The sequence below is a fragment of the Pteropus vampyrus genome, unplaced genomic scaffold (assembly GCF_000151845.1).
Source record: "Pteropus vampyrus isolate Shadow unplaced genomic scaffold, Pvam_2.0 Scaffold81, whole genome shotgun sequence".
Taxonomy (NCBI): domain Eukaryota; kingdom Metazoa; phylum Chordata; class Mammalia; order Chiroptera; family Pteropodidae; genus Pteropus; species Pteropus vampyrus.
The window spans coordinates 2,389,100-2,411,664 of record NW_011888862.1 but is presented as its reverse complement, the minus strand read 5'-3'; the positions used below and the strand labels follow the sequence as shown (position 1 = coordinate 2,411,664).

General features: G+C 41.0%; 1 protein-coding gene across 1 annotated transcript; it reads right to left on the bottom strand.

Moving 5' to 3' along the window:
- Window positions 1–13,291: 13,291 nt before the first annotated feature.
- TLR7 (toll like receptor 7) lies at window positions 13,292–16,911 on the bottom strand. Its single transcript, XM_011362910.2, has one exon. The coding sequence runs from the start codon at window positions 16,903–16,905 to the stop codon at window positions 13,768–13,770; it is 3,138 nt and encodes a 1,045-aa protein (XP_011361212.1). The 5' UTR covers window positions 16,906–16,911; the 3' UTR covers window positions 13,292–13,767.
- Between the last annotated feature and the right edge of the window lie 5,654 nt (window positions 16,912–22,565).

The following is a 22,565-nucleotide window of genomic DNA, read 5'->3' as shown; positions in this document are numbered from 1 at the left end:
ACAAGGAAAAAGCTCCTTGATATTGGTCTCGCCGATGATGGTTTTTGTTTTGTTTTGTTTCGTTTTTGTTTTTGTTTTTGTTTTTGATCTGATACCAAAAGCACAGGCAACAAAAGCAAAAACGAACAAGTGGAACTACATTGTACTTATAGCTTCTGCACAGCAAAGGGAAACCATCAACAAAATGAAAAAGCAACCTACCGAATGGAGGAAAATACCTGCAAACCACATATCTGATTACAGACTAATAGCCAAAATAGATAAGGAACTCATACAGCTCAATAGCAAAAACAAACAAAACAACCAAAACCCAAATAAAGAATGGGCACAGGAACTGAATAGACATTTTTCCAAAGAAGACATACAAACGGCCAGCAAATATATAAAAAGGTGCTGGACATTGCTAATCATCAGAGAAATGTAAATCAAAACCACAATGAGATATCGCCTCCCACCTGTTAGGATGGCTATTATCCAAAAGAGAAGAGATAACAAGTGTTGGCGAGGATGTGGAGAAAAGAGAACCCTCTTGCATTGTTGCTGGGGGTGTGAATTGGCACAGACATCAGGGGAAACAGTACGGAACAGTATGGAGTTTCCTCAAAAAATTAAAACTAGAACTACCATACGATCCAGCAATCTCAGTATGGGTTATATTTCCAAAAGAAATGAAATCCGGATCTCGTAGAGATAGATGCACTCTTGCAAGCATTATTCACAATAGCCAAGATATATGGAAACAATCTAAGTGTCTATGAATGAATGAATGAATGAATGAATGAATGAATGAAAAATGTGACTATATGTATATATAATGAAATATTATTCAACCATAAAAAAGAAGGAAATGCTGCCATTCGCAACAACATGGATGAAACTAGAGGGCATTATGGTAAGCGAAATAAGTCAGACAAAGACAAATACTGTATGATCTCACTTACATGTGGAATCCAAAACAGTCAAACTCATAGAACCAGAGAGTAGAACGGTAGTTAGTAGGGGCTGGAGGAAAGCGCTCAGGAAAATGGGGAGATGTTGGTCCAAGGGTACACACTTTCAGTTATAAAATGAAGAAATTTTGAAGCTCTAAAGTATGACATGGTGATTATAGTTAATAATATTCTATTGTATACTTGAAAGTTGGTAAGATAGTAGATCTTAAGGATTCTCACCGCTCCCCCCGCCCCCCCAAAAAATGGTAACTACATCGGATGCATTAATTAACTTGATTGTGGTCATCATTTCACGATGTGTACGTATATGAAACCATCATGTTGTACGCCTTAAATATATATAATTTTTATCTGCCAATTATACCTCAATAAAGCTGGGGGGGGAGAAAAAATGAAAATCAGTAGTCTAGAGTAATATATATCCACTGAATGCCCACTGGCATAAAAAAACAATTAATAGAAACAATTAAGATTCTCTTTACACTAAATCATACTTGTTATGTTTCTTAAATGAAATCTAATTAGTTGTAACATTTTCATTTGTTCATGGGCACTAACTGCTTGGATAAAAATATAAAGTAACAATTGTACTTGACTTTAATAAAATCATGACATTGTGAATCCATCAAGTATCTTGAAAATAAGAGTACGACCCCAGTTCTGATTTATGAGTTTGTAAATTGCACATTTTTCTATTTGAATGTCCACAATGTTCAACCATATGTGGTTCTTTTAAATCTATTTATTGAAGGTAAGTATATTTAAGGCAGTCACTAGTACCAAATCAGTTATATATAGGTTTCATCTCCTCAACTACCAAATTAGTTTAAAGACTTAGCTATTAGCAGTGTTTCTCAAATTCTAATGTGCATAGGAATCACCAAGGAACCTTGGGTGTTTGCTCACATGAAGATTCTGATTCAGTAGGTTGGGGGAGGGACTGAGGTTCTGCATTTCGAAATCCCCAGAGAGTGCTGATACTGCCAGTCTGGGGGTCACACTGTATAATAAGAACTCTACACACTGACTGGGGTTCCGCACCTCCCAACCTTCTACGCTCTGAATTTAGCCTTTCCCCCTGCCAAAAAAGCTCATTCTCAGGTCCTTAGGAACTTCTATTTCTCTAAATTAAATGGGTACTTTGCAATCCTCATCTTCATCTGATGTGACACTGTCCTCATCATCCTTGCTTCCTGGACTTCTTAGACACTGCTCTCCTGGTTTTTCTTCTATCTCTGTCTCTCTCTATCTCATTTTCCCTTTCAGGCTCATCTTCTACCAGCTGTGAAAGGTTCGAATTATTCAAAGCTCCATTCCCATCTTTTCCTTTTACTCCATACCCTCAACTAGGTTCTCAACTAGGAGGCAATGTATATTGTCCCCTAAGGGACATTTGGCATGAATTTTGGTTGTCATAACTTGGGGGGAGATGCCCCTGGCATCTAGTGGGTAGAGGCCAGGGATGCTGCTAAACATCCTACCGTGCTCAGGACAGGTCCCCCCCCCCCCCCGCCCCGCCCCACCACCACCACAGCTCCACTCCTAGCCCCAACGAAGAATTTTCTGCCCCCAAAAGTCAACACTGCTGAGGCTGAGAAATTCTAGCCTAGGGCAGTCCTTCTCAAGCCTAGGGATTACCTGGGTCTCTGATTAAAATTCAGATTCTGATTTAGCAGGTATGAAGAAGGCCCGAGATTCCACATTTCTAATGAACTCCCAAGAGATGCCGATGTTACTGGTCCACGGACCACGGTTTGAATAGCAAGGCCCTAGGCTACATCGTCCCTGTCCGCGGTATCCATGATTGTCATTGCCACAGAAGACTTCAACTACATAGCTCTAACTTAGCTCTCTTCCTTGAGCTCCACAGACTATAGCCAACTACTAAGTCAGCATCTCCAATTTGGGTACTGGAAACCTCCCAAATCGAATATGACTAAGTCACACTCATGATTTCCCAGCCCCATATATGGTCTTCTTTCAGTGTTGTGTTGTTCGGTTAACTCATTTTTTACATCTCAGCTCGAGTGGCCTTCCTTAGGCAGCCTGCCCCTCCCACTTCCCAATTTGACTCAGTTCTCTGAGTTATAACAAGAATTATATAATCTTATAGGACGCTCTTCCTTTGTTTTAAAGCACTTTGGTCTCCCTCAATGTGATTATCCGATTAATGGTTTCTGGATAAGCTCTGAGAGAACGGGGAACACTTCTATTACTGCTTACCAGTGTCTCCTCAGCCCCTAGCGTCATGCCTGGTCCATGGTGGGCATGCAATTAATATTTACTGACTGACTGAATAAAATGAATGAATGAATGAATGAATACAATTGACAGCTTCTAAATACTGCATCTACATAACGCAGAATGCAAATTCCATGTCTACATTCTATACTATCTTATAAATGGTTAAAGGAAATTATGGAACCCAATCAATACTGATGAGTCTTAGAAATGATATCTTTAATGCCCCCTGAAGGTCAGGACTTTCTATCCCCTGTAAGGTAGATACATAAGAATGGAAAGTCTCTAAGTTTTGGTCTTTGGCTCTAAAAAGAAGAGCCTTCCTCATTTCAGGAATCCAAGCATGGCATGATGTTTTGCAGACTAATTTATTGATAGCGATCATTTGATTGAGATCCTACTCATTTATTGTTGATTCAGAAGTGTTCTTTAGAGGGATTTTTCTTCTTCTTACATCTTGACATCGATTCCTGAAATGGGGAAGAATGGAGACTTGTTCCTTTTTTCTTAGGGAGAGCCAAACTCTGCTCATCACATTCTTGAAAGAAAGCACTTTATACTTTTATATATAAACCTTGATATGGTCTCTCTCAACAGAGTTTTAAAATGAAATTTCATGAAAACAGGCTATATCAGGACAAATATAAACTCATGTGTGAAAATGGAGACCAATTATAATATCAGGAGAAGAGGGGATGAGTAAGAACGGGAAGAACACAATTCTGATTCTTAGCGGTTAAGAACCATCACACAGCTTTATGCAAACCAACATTTGGCAATACTTCATGGATTTTCTTCTTACAGGATCATAAGAAAAAGCAGAACTATGGAAACATGGGAACTTGGATTAACAAAAAGGGACTTTCCTCAGATAAATTTTAAGCAGGAAATGCTCAATGTTCTCATGGTAGAGAGAATATTATGGAAAATAAAAATTATATTTTTTAAAAAGCCTACAAAAATGAGCTCTGGGTATCTGAGACATTTCCAGAAAGTTCAATGGGCTTAAATCCAAAGAAAACAAGAGTAGACCAAACAGTGACTGAGAATATGTAATGAATGGAAGAGCTAACAAAATGAGTGTCACTCTTTAAATAAAAAAAAAATATTTTACATATAAATTTAATACATAAAACATTGAGCAAAAACTTTATACAAAGCAGAAATGGTTAGGAGAAAATTCCCAGATACTGTAGGCTAAAAGAAAAAGATCGAAAACATTCACTGTATGTGGAACACACATGTGTGTATGTGTATATATAGATACATATATATGTGTGTGTGTATATATATATGTATATATATAGTACAGCAAGTGAGCATTCCATCATCTCCGAGGAGCAGGCAGGAAATGCTCAAGCATCATGCCCACCCAGCCACAGTTTTCATGAACTCACGGTTTAGTAGGATGAAAAAGCCTAACCCTCAAACTACCAAGTTACCGCCGGCTTTATGAGAGAGAGAGAGACAGAGAGAGAGAGACTAAAAAAGATTCCATTGCTACTTAAACCACAGCTTAACCTTGGAGGCCATGTTCTAGGAAAAGAAGAAATGTGTCGTGTTTCATATGTCATAAGGAAAAAAGGGCTGCTCGCTTAGTTAACTCGGGATCTATATCTGCATGCACACAGGAAAATGCACAGCCAGGTGCATTGAGACACTGAGCAAAGGCAATGGAAATAAGTGATAGAAACAAAGATTTGATAGTATATGGTGTTCAGCCATTTTTTATATTGACTTCTCATCAATAAAAACATTTACCATACACTCATACTTATATCTGTATCGATACACAGGGTATATGATAAAGTAGCTACAAACACACTTTTTAAAAGGTGACTATATCTATTCTTGTATTTCCTCCCCGTACCCCTGTTTGGAGACTCGGCCAAGGGTCTCCATAGCAGAACGTTAACATCCACGAGGTTCCACTAGGTGGTACTATGCTCCATATACATAGAACCACAGTTAGAATTTAATTCAGACACTAGGAAAATTACACTAAAGAAATCCTTTAAACCAGATATGTAAGTAGGACTTAGGGGAATGGGACTGTGAATCAGTTGGCTACCTGCCCCTGTGTCTACCTAAAGCCGCCCAGTGTACTTGTCCAAGTCATTTTCACATTTCAGCCCTGAATAGAACTGCCAGTCCTATACTGTTAAATTATACCCCTCCCATATGAGTGCCAAGTGGGAAGCAATTTGAGTTGAAAGGCAGCTCCACTCCCAAGCAGAAGGGGGAAGAGAAATTGAGCACCCTTGGGGGGCCCAGGCTTTCCTTGCTGAAGTGACTCCTGTATTAGTAGTCCCTGGTACCCCAAGAAAGATATGCCACTTCTTAAGCTGGCCTCTGCAGACCGGCTGCTTCAGAAGCAGCTAGTTCCAGAAATGCAGATTCCTGGGCTCCAAGACCAGGATCTCTGGTGTGGGGGCCTGGAATCCACATGGTTTTCCAGCTCCCTAGGTAATTCTTGTCCCTAGTAAAACTGGAGAAGCATTTGGACTGGGTGGACACAGCAGGGTCAGTTTGGGGTAGGGCCCTTTACTTCCTCTGTGACCTTGGGCACTGCCTTAACCTCACTGATCCTACCTTCAACTGTGAGTTGACCCATTATCTTTGAGATGGAGTTCCCAATACCAGCCTCGAAGAGGTGATGTGAAGATTTAATGGAATAAATTAAGCATTTAATTTGCATTTGCTGCTTAATAAACATGGCTTCCTTCCACACTCTAGTCAGTAACACTGTCCAGGTACCAGTGACTTTATTGTACACCATTCTCCTTAAGACCCTCCTTACTCTCTCCTTCCTGTCATTCCCTTTGGGGGTCTGCGCTCATGAGTAGGAGCCAAACTTGTAACTGTTTTAAAATCCATCCTCGCTATTCAGAACATGTTTCCTGTGTCCTGTTTATTTGGGTGGCCTTTTCTGGAGAATTGATCATCTCGCAAATTAATCCATCATGATGTGTTAATGTACGAGAATAAGGTGTTAAAACGACCTCCGGAAGGTCATAAATGAACTGGGTATTTCAATTATGATGTTTCAATCCAAAGGCAACAAATCGTGGGGAATGTAGACCTTGGAGAGAGAAATGCATATCACCTGATTACAAAGTCCTGCTTTGTGGGGCTCCTTGTAGACACGGCACAGGAGTATTACCCACTGTTCCAGGGGTGGCTGCGGGACAGCGGTCTAATACTAACTTCCAAAACAGCCCAAACACTCTTCTTAACAGTGCGGGCCACCTGGACAATGGGCCCCAGATACGGGTTCATGGAGATGTAACTTCAAAGTTCTGTTGCTCAAGATGTCAACTCATGCAATTCAGTATTATGAAAGCCCCCAGAATCTAGGACCTACTGCATCTCCTTGGCCAGTGAGGAGTGAAACAGCCATGTGTATCATACAAGTTGTGGCGTCCTAGTTGGCTGTCTCTGTCCAGGATAATATTGAAAGCTATTTTCTTTGTGTAGAGGCAACTGACCACCTTGCCCTGCCCACTGGTGGCCTCTAGGGATGTCTGAAATGGCCACGAGGCCACCAGGACTTTTCCCTTCCAGATCCTACCAGACCGTTCCTCATTGTGAGACACTAAGACTCAAACCTCCTCAGTCATGTCCCAGTAGATAGATATATATATCTACTAAAATGTCATGACAGATATATTAGAAATGAATTACAACCCAAGATTAGGATCATCTTAAAGGCAGCACATCGGGTCTTAGGCAGTTTCTTAACTCACGTGCTTAAAAGTTGAGATAAGTAGAAAGAATATGATTTTGAATGTGGCAGACAGTCCAGCCAGGGTTACCTTGGGAAGGTTTCACCGAGCTGAAGTAGGTGAGTATTGACTCTGTGTGTGTGGGAAAGAGGTCAGTTTTAAGCCAAAAGTACACGCAAAACCACTGCTTCTCAACAGAAGACTCCACCTGCCACAACTCTTTCTTCATTCCCACGCATTACACGAGACTTGCCATGGGTGTCTGAAGCCAAAAAGGAAACTGAGGAAGCTCGAGCAAACCAAGAAGGAAAAGATATAAAACCTAAAACAGTGTGAGAATGCCCTATTGTAATTTCATTGTCACCAGCATGAATGGCCCCTATGTCACCAGGCCTTTTTCCACACGCTCTCATCATCCGATCTTGAGACTTTTTCTCTCTCTTTAATTCTTCCCCATCACTATGTCGGTTGGTTGGTCGCTGGGTTGGTCTCACGTTCTCCTTCATTACAGTAACGCAGTGAACTGGATCGATTTGGGTCCCCGTGTTCTGAGCACGTCGCCTTCTGAGTCGCCCTCGGTCGTGTTCTTTGATCGTTTCCCTCCCACACTGCTATTTGTACTTCAGAAGATACAGCCAGTTACCAGTGTTCCTTAGGGCCAAGGGTTTGATCTTCCAGCAGATGTGACTGGCGGTGAGTCCCATTACTAACTGCGCCTGAGGCCTGGCACCCCAAAGCTCTAAGGAGGAGGTGTGCTCCCATGGCCCGTCCAGTAAGTGCGCCCCACAACCAGTGTTTTCCGCTCAGTTCAGCATGTGCAGAAGAGGTGGAGGACAAACCAAATCTTATCCCCACCCCTCTTTAAAAATTGGGCCACCAATACCAAGCAGGATGTGCAACCTGCACCGGGTGAGAATGAGGAAGTAAATAAGAAGCATGTTCTATGGGGGTGCGGTATAGCCTCACAAGAAAGAAGAGTGTATGTTTTTGCTATCCGCATTACAGTTTCCTTGGAGACAGAGGAACAAGATACTCAGATTCTCAAGTCACTATCGCCCCCTCACCTACTCTATACTCCCTGACTACATTAGAGTAAGTTACAAAAGACCATCTTGACCTAAGAGTGTTCAGACAGGTAGAGCTGGAAGCAGACATCAGGATGGGGCTAAGAGAACCTGACTCAGGGCGGGGCTACCTATGATCAGACTCACCCTCCCTCTGCTCTACAGACGGCAGATACTTGCTTTGCCTTTTTATCAGCCATAACATTTGCTCCGCCTAATGCCTCCGTTGTCTTGGATACTGCAAATACCCAAGTCTTGCTGAGGTATGGTATCTCTGTGAGGAGGAACGATGTACCCTGGCCAGGTTCTGGGGGCCAAGCCTTGATGGTGAAGTGGGATTATAGGGAATTGGGAGTCCCTTCCAGAGCAGAGCCAACCAGAAGCGGGTCAAAGAAGAAGCAGGACATTCAGAGCTTTGCAGGAGACCTGACAATCACACTCCTCCAAGCCATTTATAAATGGCTCCAGTCGTACAGAACTCCGCAGAGGGCCTTCAGAAGGTTAAAAGAGTGACTTGTCAAGATTACAAAGGAATTAAAACTAAAACCATCTGTCAATGTGCTTTTGGTCGTTTCCTACAACAAACCACTCTGTACTTGTAACCTCATGTCGAAATATAATGCGGTTTCTGAGTTGCATTATTTTCATTTTCCCTTCCTCTCGATACATTTCAGAAGAGGTTTAAGTTGTCTTCAAGTGCCTTATGGTTCATAAATCGCTGAAGTAGTTTAAACTTTATGTATTTGAGTCTTAATGGAAGAAAATGTATGATGACATTTTCTATGACATTGTCTTTGTTTTCACTGAAGAAGAAAGGCATCTATTAAGTACAATACATCTTACAGAAGTAGTCAAATAGTTGGCTCTGGCAACTTAATTATCTATCTGTTCATTCCGGAGATTAATTTGGGAATCTGTGACTCTTAGTAATTGATTATATGTCCTTTGGAAATAATTCACAGACTACGTATTTCCAACAATACTTAAACCTTTGGCATGGAATTTCCACGTATGAGGAAAATGCAATATCTCGCGACCAATGAACTTATGTGAATTTCAACCCAGGTGAAAGTATGTATATTCAGAATGTCTTGGTCCTTTCTGTGGTTTTTGAGTTCTAAAGTTGAAGTTTAAGACTGAAGCTTTCTCAGTGTTAAGGTCCCCCATTCCTCCACCTCCAAATTTAAAGGAATCCATATCATTGTCATCTCTGCCTGATAACTATAAATAAATACATGCTTTTGGGTTCTCTTTTAGAGTTTACTATCAGAAGCATCGAATGTTGGTGGATCGAGGTTACAAGTACTTATAAATACATGGTATTAGTTAACGAAGCAGTTTGAAAAATCATTAAATGAGGCAATTGTACTCTGGACACAGTACTTTGTAATGCAGGTAGAAATGTTTGTCTTAGTCAGCTTGGGCTGCTATAATATAATACCATAAACTGGGTGGCTTAAACAACAACCATTTATTTCTCACAGTTCTGGAGAGTGGAAATCCAAGCTCAGGGTGCCGGTCTGGTCTGGTTTTGCTGGGGACCCTCTTTCTGGATTGTGGACTGTTCGTGTCTCTTTGTATCTACACGTGGTGAGAAGACAGCAAGCTAGTTCTCTGGCTCCTCCTCCTCCTCCTCCTCTTCTTTTTGATAATTTTTATTTTTCAATTACAGTTGGCATACAATATTATATTAGTTTCAGGTGTATAATATATTGATTAGACATTTATGTAACTTACAAAGTGATCACCCCGATAAATCTAGTACCCACTTGGCACTATACATACTTATTACAATATTACTGACCATATTCCCCATGCTACACTTTATATCCTCATGACTACTTTGTAACCATCAATCTGTACTTCTTAATCCCTTCACCTTTTCATCCCTCGCCAAGCCCCCTCCCATCTGGCCACCATCAAAATGTTCTCTGTATCTATGAGTTTCTTTCCGTTGTGTTTATTTTGTTCTTTAGATTCCACATGTAAGTGAAATCATATGGCATTTATCTTTCTCTGTCTGACTCTACTCAGCATAATACCTTCTACATCAATTCTTGTTGTTGAAGATGGCAAGATTTTATTCTTCTTTTATGGCTGAGTAATATTCCATTATATATATATGCACATACTACCTCTTCTTTATCCATTCATTCATTGATGGACACTCAGGGGGCCTCCATATCTTGAGTATTGTAAATAATGCTGCAATGAACATATAGATTCACATTTCCTTTCCAAGTAGTGTTTTGGTTTCTTCAGATAAATACCCAGAAGTGGGATTACTGGGTCCTTCTTTGTCTTTTGTTATAGCCTTTATTTAAAAGTCTATTTTGTCTGGTATAACTATTGCTACCCCAGCTTGTTTCCATTTTCATGAAATACCTTTCTCCATCCCCTTACTTTCAGTCTGTGTGTGTCTTTTGATCTGAAGTGAGTTTTTTATAGGCAACACAGGTAAGAGTCTTGTTTTCTTATCTATTCAGCCATCCAATCTTTTGATTGGAGCATTTAACCCGTTTATATCTAAAGTAATTATTGATAGATATGTAGTTTTTGCCATTTTGTTATTAATATTTTTAAGCTTTTTTTCCCCCTTTTCTTTCTTAAAGAAGTTCCTCTAACATTTTATGTAATACTGGTTTGGTGGTGATGAAATCCTTTAGCTTTTTCTTGTCTGGGAAGCTCTTTGTCCTTTGATTTTAAATAATGGATTTGTGGGTAATCTTGGTTGTAAGTCCTTGCTTTCTATCACTTTGAATATTTCCTGTCAATCCCTTCTGGCCTATAAAGTTTCTGTTGAGAAATCAGCTTACGGTCTTGTAGGAGCTCCCTTGTAGGTAATTAATTGCTTTTCTCTTGCTGCTTTTAAGATCGTCTCTTTGGCTTTACACTTTGGTATTTAATTATGACATATTTTAGTGTGGGCCTCTTTGGGTTGATCTTGTTTGGGACTCTCTGTGCTTCCTGGGCTTGCGTGTCTGTTTCCCTCACCACGTTAGGAAAGTTTTCCGTCATTATTTCTTCATATAGGTTTTCAATTCCTTGCTCTTTCTCTTCTTTTGGTACTCCTATGATGCAAATGTTGGCACACACTTTATGTTGTCCCAGAGGCCCCTTAAACTATCCTTATTTTTTAAAATTCTTTTTCTTGTTGCTGTTCTCTGGGAATTTTCTGCTACATTATCTTCTAATCACTGATTCAATCCTCTGCTTCATCTAATCTACTGCTGATTCCTCCTAAGGTATTCTTCATTTCAGTTATTGTATTTTTCATCTCTTACTGGTTCTTTTTCATGTTTTCTCTTTGTTAAAGTTCTCACTGAGTTCATCTACTCTTTCGTTAAGTTCATCGAGCATCCTTATAACCAGTGTTTCAAACTCTGCATCTGGTAGATTGCTTGTCTCCACTGTGTTTCGTTCTTTTTTTTTTTTTTGAAGCTTTGTTCTGTTCTTTCATGTAGAACATATTTGTCTCCCCATTTTGGCTGGCCCCCTGTGTTCGTTTTTATGTATCACATAGGCCTGCTAGGTCTCCCAGTCTTAGTAGAGTCGCCTTATGTAGTAGGTGTCCTGTGGGGCCCTGTGGCACAGTCTCCCTGGTCACCTGAGCCAGGTCTTCAGGTGTGTCCCTCGTTATGTGTTGTGTGCGCCCTCCTGTTGTAATTGAGACTTGGTTGCTGTTTGCACGTTAATGGGAGAGATTGGCCTCAGGCTAATTGGTTGTGAGGACTGGCTGGTGACCACGATGGAGGAACTGTTGTGCAGGGGCTGACCCTACGGAGCAGGATGCACTTTAGCAGGGCTCTGGTGCCTGCCCAGTCTACTCCTTGGGTGTATAGTCCTTGGAGGTGGTCTCACTGCAGGCCAGGTTTAGCCACAGCTTGTGCCCTGCCCAGGGCCATCTGGCATGAGCCACCAAGAAATCTGCAGATGGCCACCACCTATGCTGGGCTTGGAGAGGCCAGCTGAGCTGGAGAGGCCAAGCCTCAAGCCTCGAACCAAGGCCAGCTGTCAGTAGTGCCAGGCTTGGGACTGCTCAGCAAAACGTATGGGGCATGCTGAGGCCAGATGTTGCTTGTTTGGGTTTTCTGAACCTATAAGAAATTTTAAGAAAGTCCAGAGAATGAGCCAAGACAGGCTGTTTGTGTGGAAAAGCCACTGGAAGCAGCTTGGGTGGCCCCCAATTTGGGTGGGGGGTGGGGTCTCAGGGAATCACCAGGGCTGGGGACCAGTATCAGCCAGGTTAATGGAGACTCAGATATGGTGCCTGCCTGTGTCTGCATGCTGGGTGGAGGAAAGGGCTCAACAAAGGAGCCAAAGGAACAATGGCCTCTGCCAGCACTTCTGTGTGGGAGAAAGCTGCCCCTCCAGCCCTCGTCATGAAGCCAGAAAATTCAATTCCTCCTTGTATGTCCCTGGCACCCTATGAACCACCACCTCTATGCTGGAGCTCAGAGCAAGTGAATCTGTCAGCGGGTAAGTCCATGCATAGGCCCTTTAAGATGAATGCCTGGGACTCCTGCAGCCCTCCATCTCACTCACAATCCTTGCTGATTTTCACAGCCAGAAGTTGTGGGGACTTCTATTCCTGACACTGGAATCCGGGGCTGAAGAGCTTGGTGTGGGGCTGGGACCCCTGACTCCTCGGGGGGAACCCCCTCAGCTGAGATGTCCCCCCTGATTCTCAACCACCACACACAGGTGTGGGACCAGCCCATTCTATATCCCTGCCTCTCCTACCAGTCTTGAGGTGACCCCTTCTGTGTGTCCTTAGTTGTGGGACTTCTGCTCAGCTAGACTTTAGGCAATTTTCAATGATGGTTGTTTTTTAGTTTAGTTGTGATTTTGATGTGGTCGCGAAAGGAGGCAAACATAGCATTTGCCTACTGTGCCATCTTGACTGGAAATTCTATGGCTTCTTTTTATAAGGGCACTAGTTCCATCATAAAGACTCCTCTCTCAGGACCTTATCACCTCCCAAAGGCCCCACCTCCTAATACCATCACATTGGGGGTTAGGATTTCAACATATGAATTTGGAGGGAACGAACATTCAGTCTATACAACATTTAAGCAAGTAAATTAACATCCAAGGTAAAGAGCATCCCTATATGAAAGCAGATCACTTTTTTTTTTTCATTCGTAAGTATGCCCATCAATGGTAAAGATGTTTCTCACTATTTCCCCATAGAATCTGGCAACAGGCCCAAGGGAAAAGAGCTCGTGGCACACAAGCAGCAACCACCTGTCAAGTACCAATGCTTGTCTGCACAGATGAGGGTCCTTGATGACACTGAAGCAATTAGTTGAGGATTTAACTGGGTTTTTATTTCACTAACTCTGGTACATTTTGCTATCACGTAGACAGACTTTGAGCATTTTTTCCCTATTTATATACATATCGGTACTTCTTAAGGGTGGAAGAGCAGTTCTTCTCAATTTCATGATCACAGGTATATTTAATAATCACAATTACAAGAGAATCAGAGTCCCACCTCTTCTACTTGCCACCCTTTCCCCAGTAGTATTTTATACAAGAGCAGAAGGGAGAGACTCAGGTACCAATGGAGAAATAGAGAGATAAGGAAGATGGCTCACTGCATTATATAAATCCAACTTTCCCAATCATTTTGTCATACATTGGTGATTGGAATTTGTCTCTCTGATACTGGCAACCCAAAGTCTTGAAGAATTTAAGAACATTCTTGGTGAGACATCTTTGAGAAAATTTAGGCAGTCAAGCTTCTTCTTAAGTTAGGCCATTACATTTTGCAAAGAAGAGCTAGACTGTCTCTTTGAACACCCGGCTATAGGTCACGTGATTGTCTGTGGCCAGGGCATTTTTCAGACACTGCCAGAAGTACGGGTGAGCCTGTGGGTTTTTTGGCCACTCGAGGACGGAACTCCCACAGAGCCTCTTCCGGAGCTGGAGGAACTTGGACTTCTTGAGGGGCTTCTCAAGGAATATTAAGATAATTACATCTATTTTTTCATCCATGAGCCTCTGATGGGACAAGTAAAATGCTATCTTAAAGTTCTCAGTCTTTGCATACTTGTCTGTCATCACAAACACCGTCTTCTTGCTAAGCTGTATGCTTTGGGAAAGGTTTTCCAGAACTGGCTGCCCCGGTAGCCAGTCCCTTTCTTCAAGACATAAATTAAAATGTTTTTCTGTTGGGTCTTCCAATTTGGCCACCAGCTCATCCAAAACCCACTCTGTCACTGCTAGGTCTTTAGTGTCATACACAATAAAAGCATCATAGCAAGATTCTGGTGATACCAGACGTTGATATCCCTTTACTTTGGCCTTACAGAAATGGTAACTATACCACACATCCCAGAAATAGAGGTGGCTTGCTGTCATAACCACCATCAAAAAGAGAGCTGCTGATATGGAAAGTGAGAACAGAATCAAGTTAGTCAGATCTAACTCACAGGTATACAGATCCAGAGAGACCACGCTTTGGCCCTTGTGTGCTCCTGGCCCCATACAAGTCACGTCTGTGGCCAAGTGAGGAATAGTCACCTCTGTGTGGTTAACCCACCAGACAAACCACACAGCATCACAGGTGCACAGAAATCGATTATGGTGCAAAAGCAACATCTTCAGATTGTTGAGGACATTTTCTGGAAAGCTAGTCTTTTGGATAATCTGGATTTTATTTGAGCTGAGGTCCAAATATCGCAACTGGAAAGCATCTTGTAGAAAATACTTTGTCAGATGCCTGATTTGATTATTGTGAAGAATTAGTTTCTTGAGGCTTCTGGAACAGTTGGATAATCTCTCAGGGACAGTCTTCAGCTGGTTGTAGCTGAGGTCCAAAGTCTCTAGATTCTTCAGATACTGAAGTCTCCCCCAATTGAAAGACTTGAGCCCATTTTTGACCAAAAAGAGAGTCTTTAGATTTGGAGGCATACCATCAAAAACTCCAGGAGGCAAGAAACTCAGGGAATTTGCAGAGATGTCTAATTCCTCTAAGTTTATCAGATTCTTGAAGAATTGTAAGTATCTGTTATCACCATCTTTCCATAAAACATCCAAATGGTTTCCTCGGAATTCCAGAGTTCGAAGAGATTCACTCTCCATGGTCCTGCTGGTAGAGGAAGAGATGTCGTTGTCATTCATCATCAGTTTCCTGAGAACCTTTAGGTTCTTGGTAAAGTTTAGCATGTGAGTAATTCCTTCTGATTGGAAATAATGGCTGTTACTACTTATATCTAGAACTTCCAGTTTGCGTAGCTCCTCAAATGCTGTGGAGTAGAGTAAATCGAGCCGATTGTTCGAGAAGTCCAAATATTTCAATTCCACTAAAGGCTGAAGTTCACTGCCATTAAGCGTCTGGCCAATAGTATTTCCTGACAAGTTTAGGCATTTGAGGAAAGAAAGATGCTGAAAATCAGAGGACTTGATAAAAAATATATTATTTCTACTTAGGTCCAAAGTCTTCCCATATTTGTAACACTCTTCATTAAAACTCAAGGAAGAAGGAGTCTCTTTAGTTTTGAACCTGCAACTTCTTGCATACTCATCATACCTGAAATAATGTAATGTTTCATAGACCTGGGGCCCATGAGTTCCTACAGAAGTTCTGGTGTTAGAACAGAAGCCAACTTCACTTGAATCTCCTGAAGGTGATATTTTATTCAATGAAAGATCTATGACTTTCAATGTTTTAAATTGTTTAAATATACTGAGGTTAGCAATTTTTATAAAGTTAGTGCCAAGATCAAGAACTTCAAGATTAGAAAGCTGATGTAATGGGGAGAGGTTAATGGAATTCAGCTCCTTAAAGACATATCCTTTGATCCGCAAAACTTTCAGGTTTTTCAGTGAAGAAAATGCATTTGATAGATTCATAAATGCCTGATAGACCTGAAGTTCATAATTGAAAGACAGATCCAATTGGACAAGGTTATGAAGAAGATGCAAAAATTTGGCATCTGCAATTTCTTTGGCCAAGTAGTTTTGGGAAAGATCTAGTTCCCTAAGTTTTCTAACATTTTTAAACCATCTTTGGGGCACATGCCGAAGGGAGTTGCTGTGTAGACGTAAAACTTGTAATTCTGTCAATGCATCAAAAGCATTTTCATGGATCTGTAGGGGAGCATTATTTTCACAGGGTGTACAAGGAAATGGGACATTATAACAGCGAGGGCAGTTTCCACTTAGGTCAAGAACTTGCAGTTGAGTGAGGTTATTAAAATCATCCTCTTGGATTTTTGCAATGATATTGTTGTAAAGATAGAGTTCTGTTAAAGTGGGTGGCAAAACAGTGGGGACAGCTGTGATGTTGTTATCTTTTAGGGAGAGTAATTTTAAATTTAGCAGTTGTCGGAAAGCATCTTTTTCGATGAAAAATGAAACATTGCAAGGATTGCGAAAATAACAGTTTTGGCCCAGGTAGAGTTTTTCTATGTTGCCCAGTTCTGTTAGATTTTCTTTCATGATCAAAAAGATGTTGTTGGCTTCAAGGCTCAGCAGCCGTAAGCTAGAAGGAAGTCCCAGAGGTATTTCTAGAAGCTGGTTTCCATCCAGGTAAAGGGATTTTAAATAAGTGAGTTCACTAAAGCTTTCGGGTTTAATCTGCGGCCTCCTGGTACAGATGTTGTCTTTCGGCCCCAGTCGAATAGGTACACAGTTGCATCTGAAATCGATCTCTACCAGATAGTCCAGCTGGTGGAAGGAGGCTGGAGAGATGTCTGGTATGTGGTTAATGGTGAGGGTGAGGTTGGTGGCGTTGGCGGGAATACCTCTAGGAATTTCCGTCAAGTGCTTATCTGTACAGTCCACAATCACTTGGGTCGTTGAATTGTCCAGACTGACATCACAGGGCAGAGTTTTAGGAAACCATCTAGCCCCAAGTTTGGAAATCAGGATCGTGTTAAAAAGGATAAGAAATGGACTCTTCAATGTCCACATTGGAAACACCTGAAAGTTTAAGAAAGACCAAATCACCGTTCTCAAATATAACAAGAATCAGGGTTGAAAATTTTCATTTGCTGCTTCTTTTTTGCTACATTTTAAAATAAAACAATTCAGGTATTTTCTCAACTGTCTAAACAGTACCCCCCCACCCCCACCCCATGATTGTATTTGACAATTACTGAGGTTCATAATGATTTAGTTACATATTTAGCTTTTAGCATCTTAGCTTTTCAGTTACATAGCTTTTTACAGTGGTAGAAGCAGCATTTTCTTGTTCACAGTTATCTAGAATGCTACAATGGAAGAGCCATCAATTCGCTGCCAAAGTCTGAAATTTGAGGAGTGAAGAAATGTTAAAATGCAAGTATATCTAGGAAGAAAAACACATTAAGACTTTAGTGCAGTTAACGTTTGCTTGCTAAGCCTGCTCTGGTACACATTACAAGAGTCTTTCACAAATATTCGGGCCTCTTAATATTTTAAGTAGAGAAACAAAGGCAATCCATTATCCCATTTTACAGACTAAGACATAGCTCAGCAATATTAGCTGATTTGCCCAAGATCACCCAACTCCTGCCATTTTGGCACTGTCACCCTATAAGCTGTCTTTCCTCTCGGATTGTTTTTGGAAATCATTTCCAAGATGATTCTGGGATGAACATTTTCCCTACACATGGGGTTTATATTACATAGATTTGGAAAAGAGAAAGTGGACAGTCAGGGCACTGCCTGGATGACCCCTAACTGATCAAGCAGAATGGAAACTTATGGAAATGAAAGGAGGGGAGCTGGTAATAATTATGCCAAGACTACAGGCATAAACCAAGACTCTCTCAGGCAAACTGGGACATACTGAGACCTACGCTTAATAGTGATTCTTGGTTATCTAGGTTTAACATGAAAAACGCTTGGACCCTGGGGAGAAAGACCTTAAAAAGGAAGCACTGAAGAGCTTTACTAATCACCATATTGACTCAAAATTGCCCTGCCTTAGAAGGTGGTTGAACCATGGACTTGCTCTCAAGTTTCAGGATTTCTATCAATATTTTAAACAGAACACTGGTTTTAGTTCAAATGGCGCTTATCCATGGAATGATCCAGCTTGTGTGTCTACACAGGCTTCTAGCTCAAATAATGTTTTGTCCTCCCAATTGATTGAATCAACTAATCATGTTGATATCTAACAAAACAAAGGCCTACTTCCCTTAATTCCTCTAATAGGAGATAAATCAGCAAATTTCCCCTCAGATTTATTTTTCTCTCAAGCAAGATGGGTCAGAAAGAGATCAAAGAGTTTCTTTATACATCTCTACATGCCTAAAGTTTGTCTTTTTTTTTTCTCTTTCACCACCCTATCTCTTCCTCCCCATCATTAAAAACATTCACTGAGTCTAGATGACCTTCTTTGCCATCCTTCTTGACATCCTCCATGCTTTGCCATTTTAGCTGACACAATTTCCGCTGGGATTATTACACCCTTGGTCTGCTCCAAAGCATCATTCTTGTCCCCAGGCTCTCGCTCTTCCAATCCAATCTACCCATCGAACTTCCTGAACATTAATCAGATTATATTGCTCTCAAATCTGTAAAATAATTTTCTTTTTTCTTTTCTATAAAATGAGTCCTAACTTTTTATCATGGCATCCAAAGTCTTCCATAAATTGCCCCCCATCGATTTGTCTGCGCTTAGTGATACAACTCTGCTACCAGCTTCTCTAATCACTAACCCCAAGCCCAGCTTGCAGGTCCCTAGCAAGTCTCTCTACCTGGAGTACTCTTCCCTACCTACCCTTTCCACCCAACCAAATTCTAGTTGTCCTTTAAGACTATAGTTCTCAATCTGGAGCTCTCAGATCCCTGGGAAGATATGGCAACAGACCAGGAGGTACAGGAAGCCCTTAGATAAATATGGTATATCTTCCTTGAGCATCAATCTTACTCAGAGATTTAGGAAAAATGTTCACCACTCAGAGAGGAGGTGTTAAGTCAAAATGAAGGGAAGGACTTTAGAAGAGGTAAAGGAGAGAAGTAGAGCAAGCTATTTGCATGTTCCCTGATAATAAGATCCCCGACCAGCTATGCTTCTGTCAGATGACATGACGGATTCATGAATCCCACCACCAGAAGGCAATAAGTAATGCTACTAAGAGTAATATTGTGGACTAGGGAGGCGAGTTATAGTACAGAGGGCACCAACATGAATAAAGAATGAATTATGAACCATGTGCCCTCTTTCAATCCCATTCTCATGAGCCTAGATGAGCCCCTGGGAAGAAGTGGGAGGATCCCTGAATTAACTGAGTTAAGAACATGAGACACCAGGCATATCCTCATACTGAGTTTTCCAGGATATGTCTAGGTTAAGTATTTTTGTTATGGGAGAAATAGAGGCTTTAAGATGAAGGAAGTTTAGTTACAGAAAAAAATAACAGTGGTATGCTGGTAAGTGTTTAACAACCACTTTCTTTCCCCTCCCCCCCATCTCCAATCTCTGATTTATTAAGTCCTGATTAGTAGCACTTGCCAACTCCCATAGTGTAAATACTCCCAGGACCATGGCCAACTTTGAGCTGCCCATGTGATGGCACTGAGTGCAGAGTTGGGAAGAGGTGCAGAATTGCTTTGGCGAGCCCACATGAGCTGGATCCAGCAAACCACTGACCGTCACGCACCTGAGACAAACACTGGCATTTTAGACTCTACAGACCAAATTAGAATGAAAAATTAATCAGAGAGTCCTTTTTCTCCCTCATTTCTAAACTTTTTCTTACATCTGCCTACTGTTCTTGCCTACCACCAGCTTCTTACTCCAATTAGCCATTAGCTCTCACCTGGACGACCATACTAGACTCTAAACTGGTCTGTCTCCCTGATTACCCCGCTCCTCTACCATTCATTCATCAAACAGCATCAAGCATTCTTTATAAACATGAATAAGATCAACTACAATGACTTCCTACACTTTGAAATTCAAAATCTTTACCGTTGCTTGTATCACACATGTCCTGACTCCAGCCTACCTCTCTGACCTTGAACCATCTTTCCCTTTCTTTGACCACATGCCAGACATCTGGCTTGTTTTCTGTTCCTCATTTGAACCAGTCTTGGTACTCACTATTCCCTCTTCCTGAAATTATCATTCTCTTCCTCTTCCCACAGCCAGGTCATTCTCATCATTTCGGTGTCTGCTTAAGTGACACATCCTCAGAGAGGCTTTCTTGAACCAACTTATTGAAATCTGCCTCCCACTTCCATGTAATCAGAGTGATAATGACAGAAACATTGGTTAACTTAGGTAACACTTACTATATGGTGGGCATCGTTTTCAGTGCTTTATATATATTAACTATTTAATTCTCATAATAACTACATGAGATAGTGCTATAGGTTCTCAATCTTTATCCCAAAACTTTGGGGCTAGATGTGTTTTGAACTCATTTTTCAGATTTTTAGAAGGTAATGTGATACATGTACCCTATATTATGTACTACTCCTACTGGGGCCTGGGGCAGTAGCCTCTAATCAAACACACAAAAATTTGTTCAGTGAAATTTGTCTACAATCAGTGGGATTTTAAAAGAAAGGGAACACTAACTCATTCACTACGAGTCAAGATTCACCTCCAAAGGAGTTTAGATCATGTCATGTTTGCCATCAACTGAGTTAGGACACAGTTTTCAGTTTGAAGATTTTGGAATCACAGACCTCGATTATTATCTCCATTTTACAGATGAGTCAACTGAGGCCCAGGAAAGTATATATACTCTGTACTCGACTGCCCTACTTGATTTCCTCCATAGCTCTTAGCACAAGTGGAAATTATTTGCTGATAATTTATTGCTTATGATTTATGTGCTTATTTGTTTAATGCCCATTCTGCATGAGAATGTAAACTTCGAGAGTGCAGGGCTTTACATGTCCTCGTGTAAAACAAAGTCTGGCACTTAGTGTTCTATTATGTGTGCTAAATACATGAATGAATGAAAAGTGAAATAAAGCACAATACTTAAAAGGAAGTTTTCCCTGAAGTAAGTTCTTTCAGGCTACCCCCCAGACTCCCCAGGGTCACATTCTGTTTCTTCTATTTGCCCCACGATTCCTTGGGGGCAAGATTTAAGAAGCTCTGTTCTTATAATGTCCTATTCAAACCTATCTTCTTCAGGAATCTTTCTGGGATCAACCCAGACAGAAGTAATCACTCCCTCTTCTCATCTCCTTTTGCACTGATCACACATGAGGTTGTGTAAAGGACTGGGGATTCAGGGTTGGAAGAACCGGGTCCTAGTCCTGGCTCGATAGTTCATTCCCATTCCAGTAGTTCCTACCCTTCTGAGGCAAGCCCTGTGCTCAGGAAAGACCTCTGCACACGAGAAAATGACACAGAAACAACATGGGATACGGCAAGGACCCAGACAACCTTCTTGGACCAAGACAAACAACCTGGACCAAAAGTTCTCCAACAATTCCTTAGCTAAGGATTGTACCAAGGACCTATGAGAAAAGATTTAGTTAAAAAAAATCATAATTTCACTCGCTCATATTCATTCTTTCATTTGACAAATACTTTTTGGATACCTACTAGGGGCAGCAGACACAGTTTCTGCCCTTAAAGAGCTCAAAATCTAGTGGAAGAGAGAAAAAAAAATATACAGGGCTAAAATACAATGCAGAAGAACCATTAGCTCTTTCCAGATAAGATGCTGACACCTACATATGTGTAGTCTAACTGTATGTTGTTCCTATTCCATGGGATACTTTCTCATATTCCCAATTAATTCTTTTTATTATCCTCTCAGAGTCCAGAGATTGTTATATATTCCCCTATATCTTTTTTCCCTTTCTCTCACCTCATAGTGATAGAATCTCCACTTGTAGCTGGGCATATGCCACTCTGAGAAAAGATTATATTTCCCAAACTCCTTTGCAGCTAAGCATGGCCGTATGATGAAGTTACAGCCAATATGAAGTGAGAGGAAGTGAGATGTGTAATTTCTGGGACATATCCTTAAACAGTGGGTTTATTCTCCTTTCTCCTGTCTATTTCCATCTAGCTTTTTGTAATATGGATGTTGTTGTAGCCAGCCATCTTAGATAATGCAAATGAGAAAAATGTGCTAAGGATGATAGAACGACAAGACAGATGATCTAGAGTATCCAGATCTTTGCACGAGCTCACAGAGCAAAGCAGAAATAATGGCTCTGAACTGCTAACTTCCAGGAGTTTATAAGAAATCATAAAATAGGTATGCTAAGCCAGAGTTAATTGGATTTTCTATGGTATTTTCTATTTCTACTGGATTTTCAATTTCTATTTTTTGTTGGAAATTCTGTTTCTATTGGATTTAAACACAAACCTAATTTTAGCCAGTGTAGAATTTAGAACTGGGAAAGAAATTGCTGCCACAAGAGAACCTAAAATATGTGACGTTGATATCAGCCTATGGAGTAAGAAAGACTCAGATATCAGAACCTGTAAAGCTGGTGACTCATGTCATACCATCCCCACACACTTGACATAACTATTACCTATGCTATCTCGGAAGGCAGAACACCTTCCAACTGTGACTTGTTTTTCTCGTTTTATTGAGATATAATTGACACATACATTGATTTAGCGTGCACGACATAATGATTTGCGATAGATATGTTGTGAA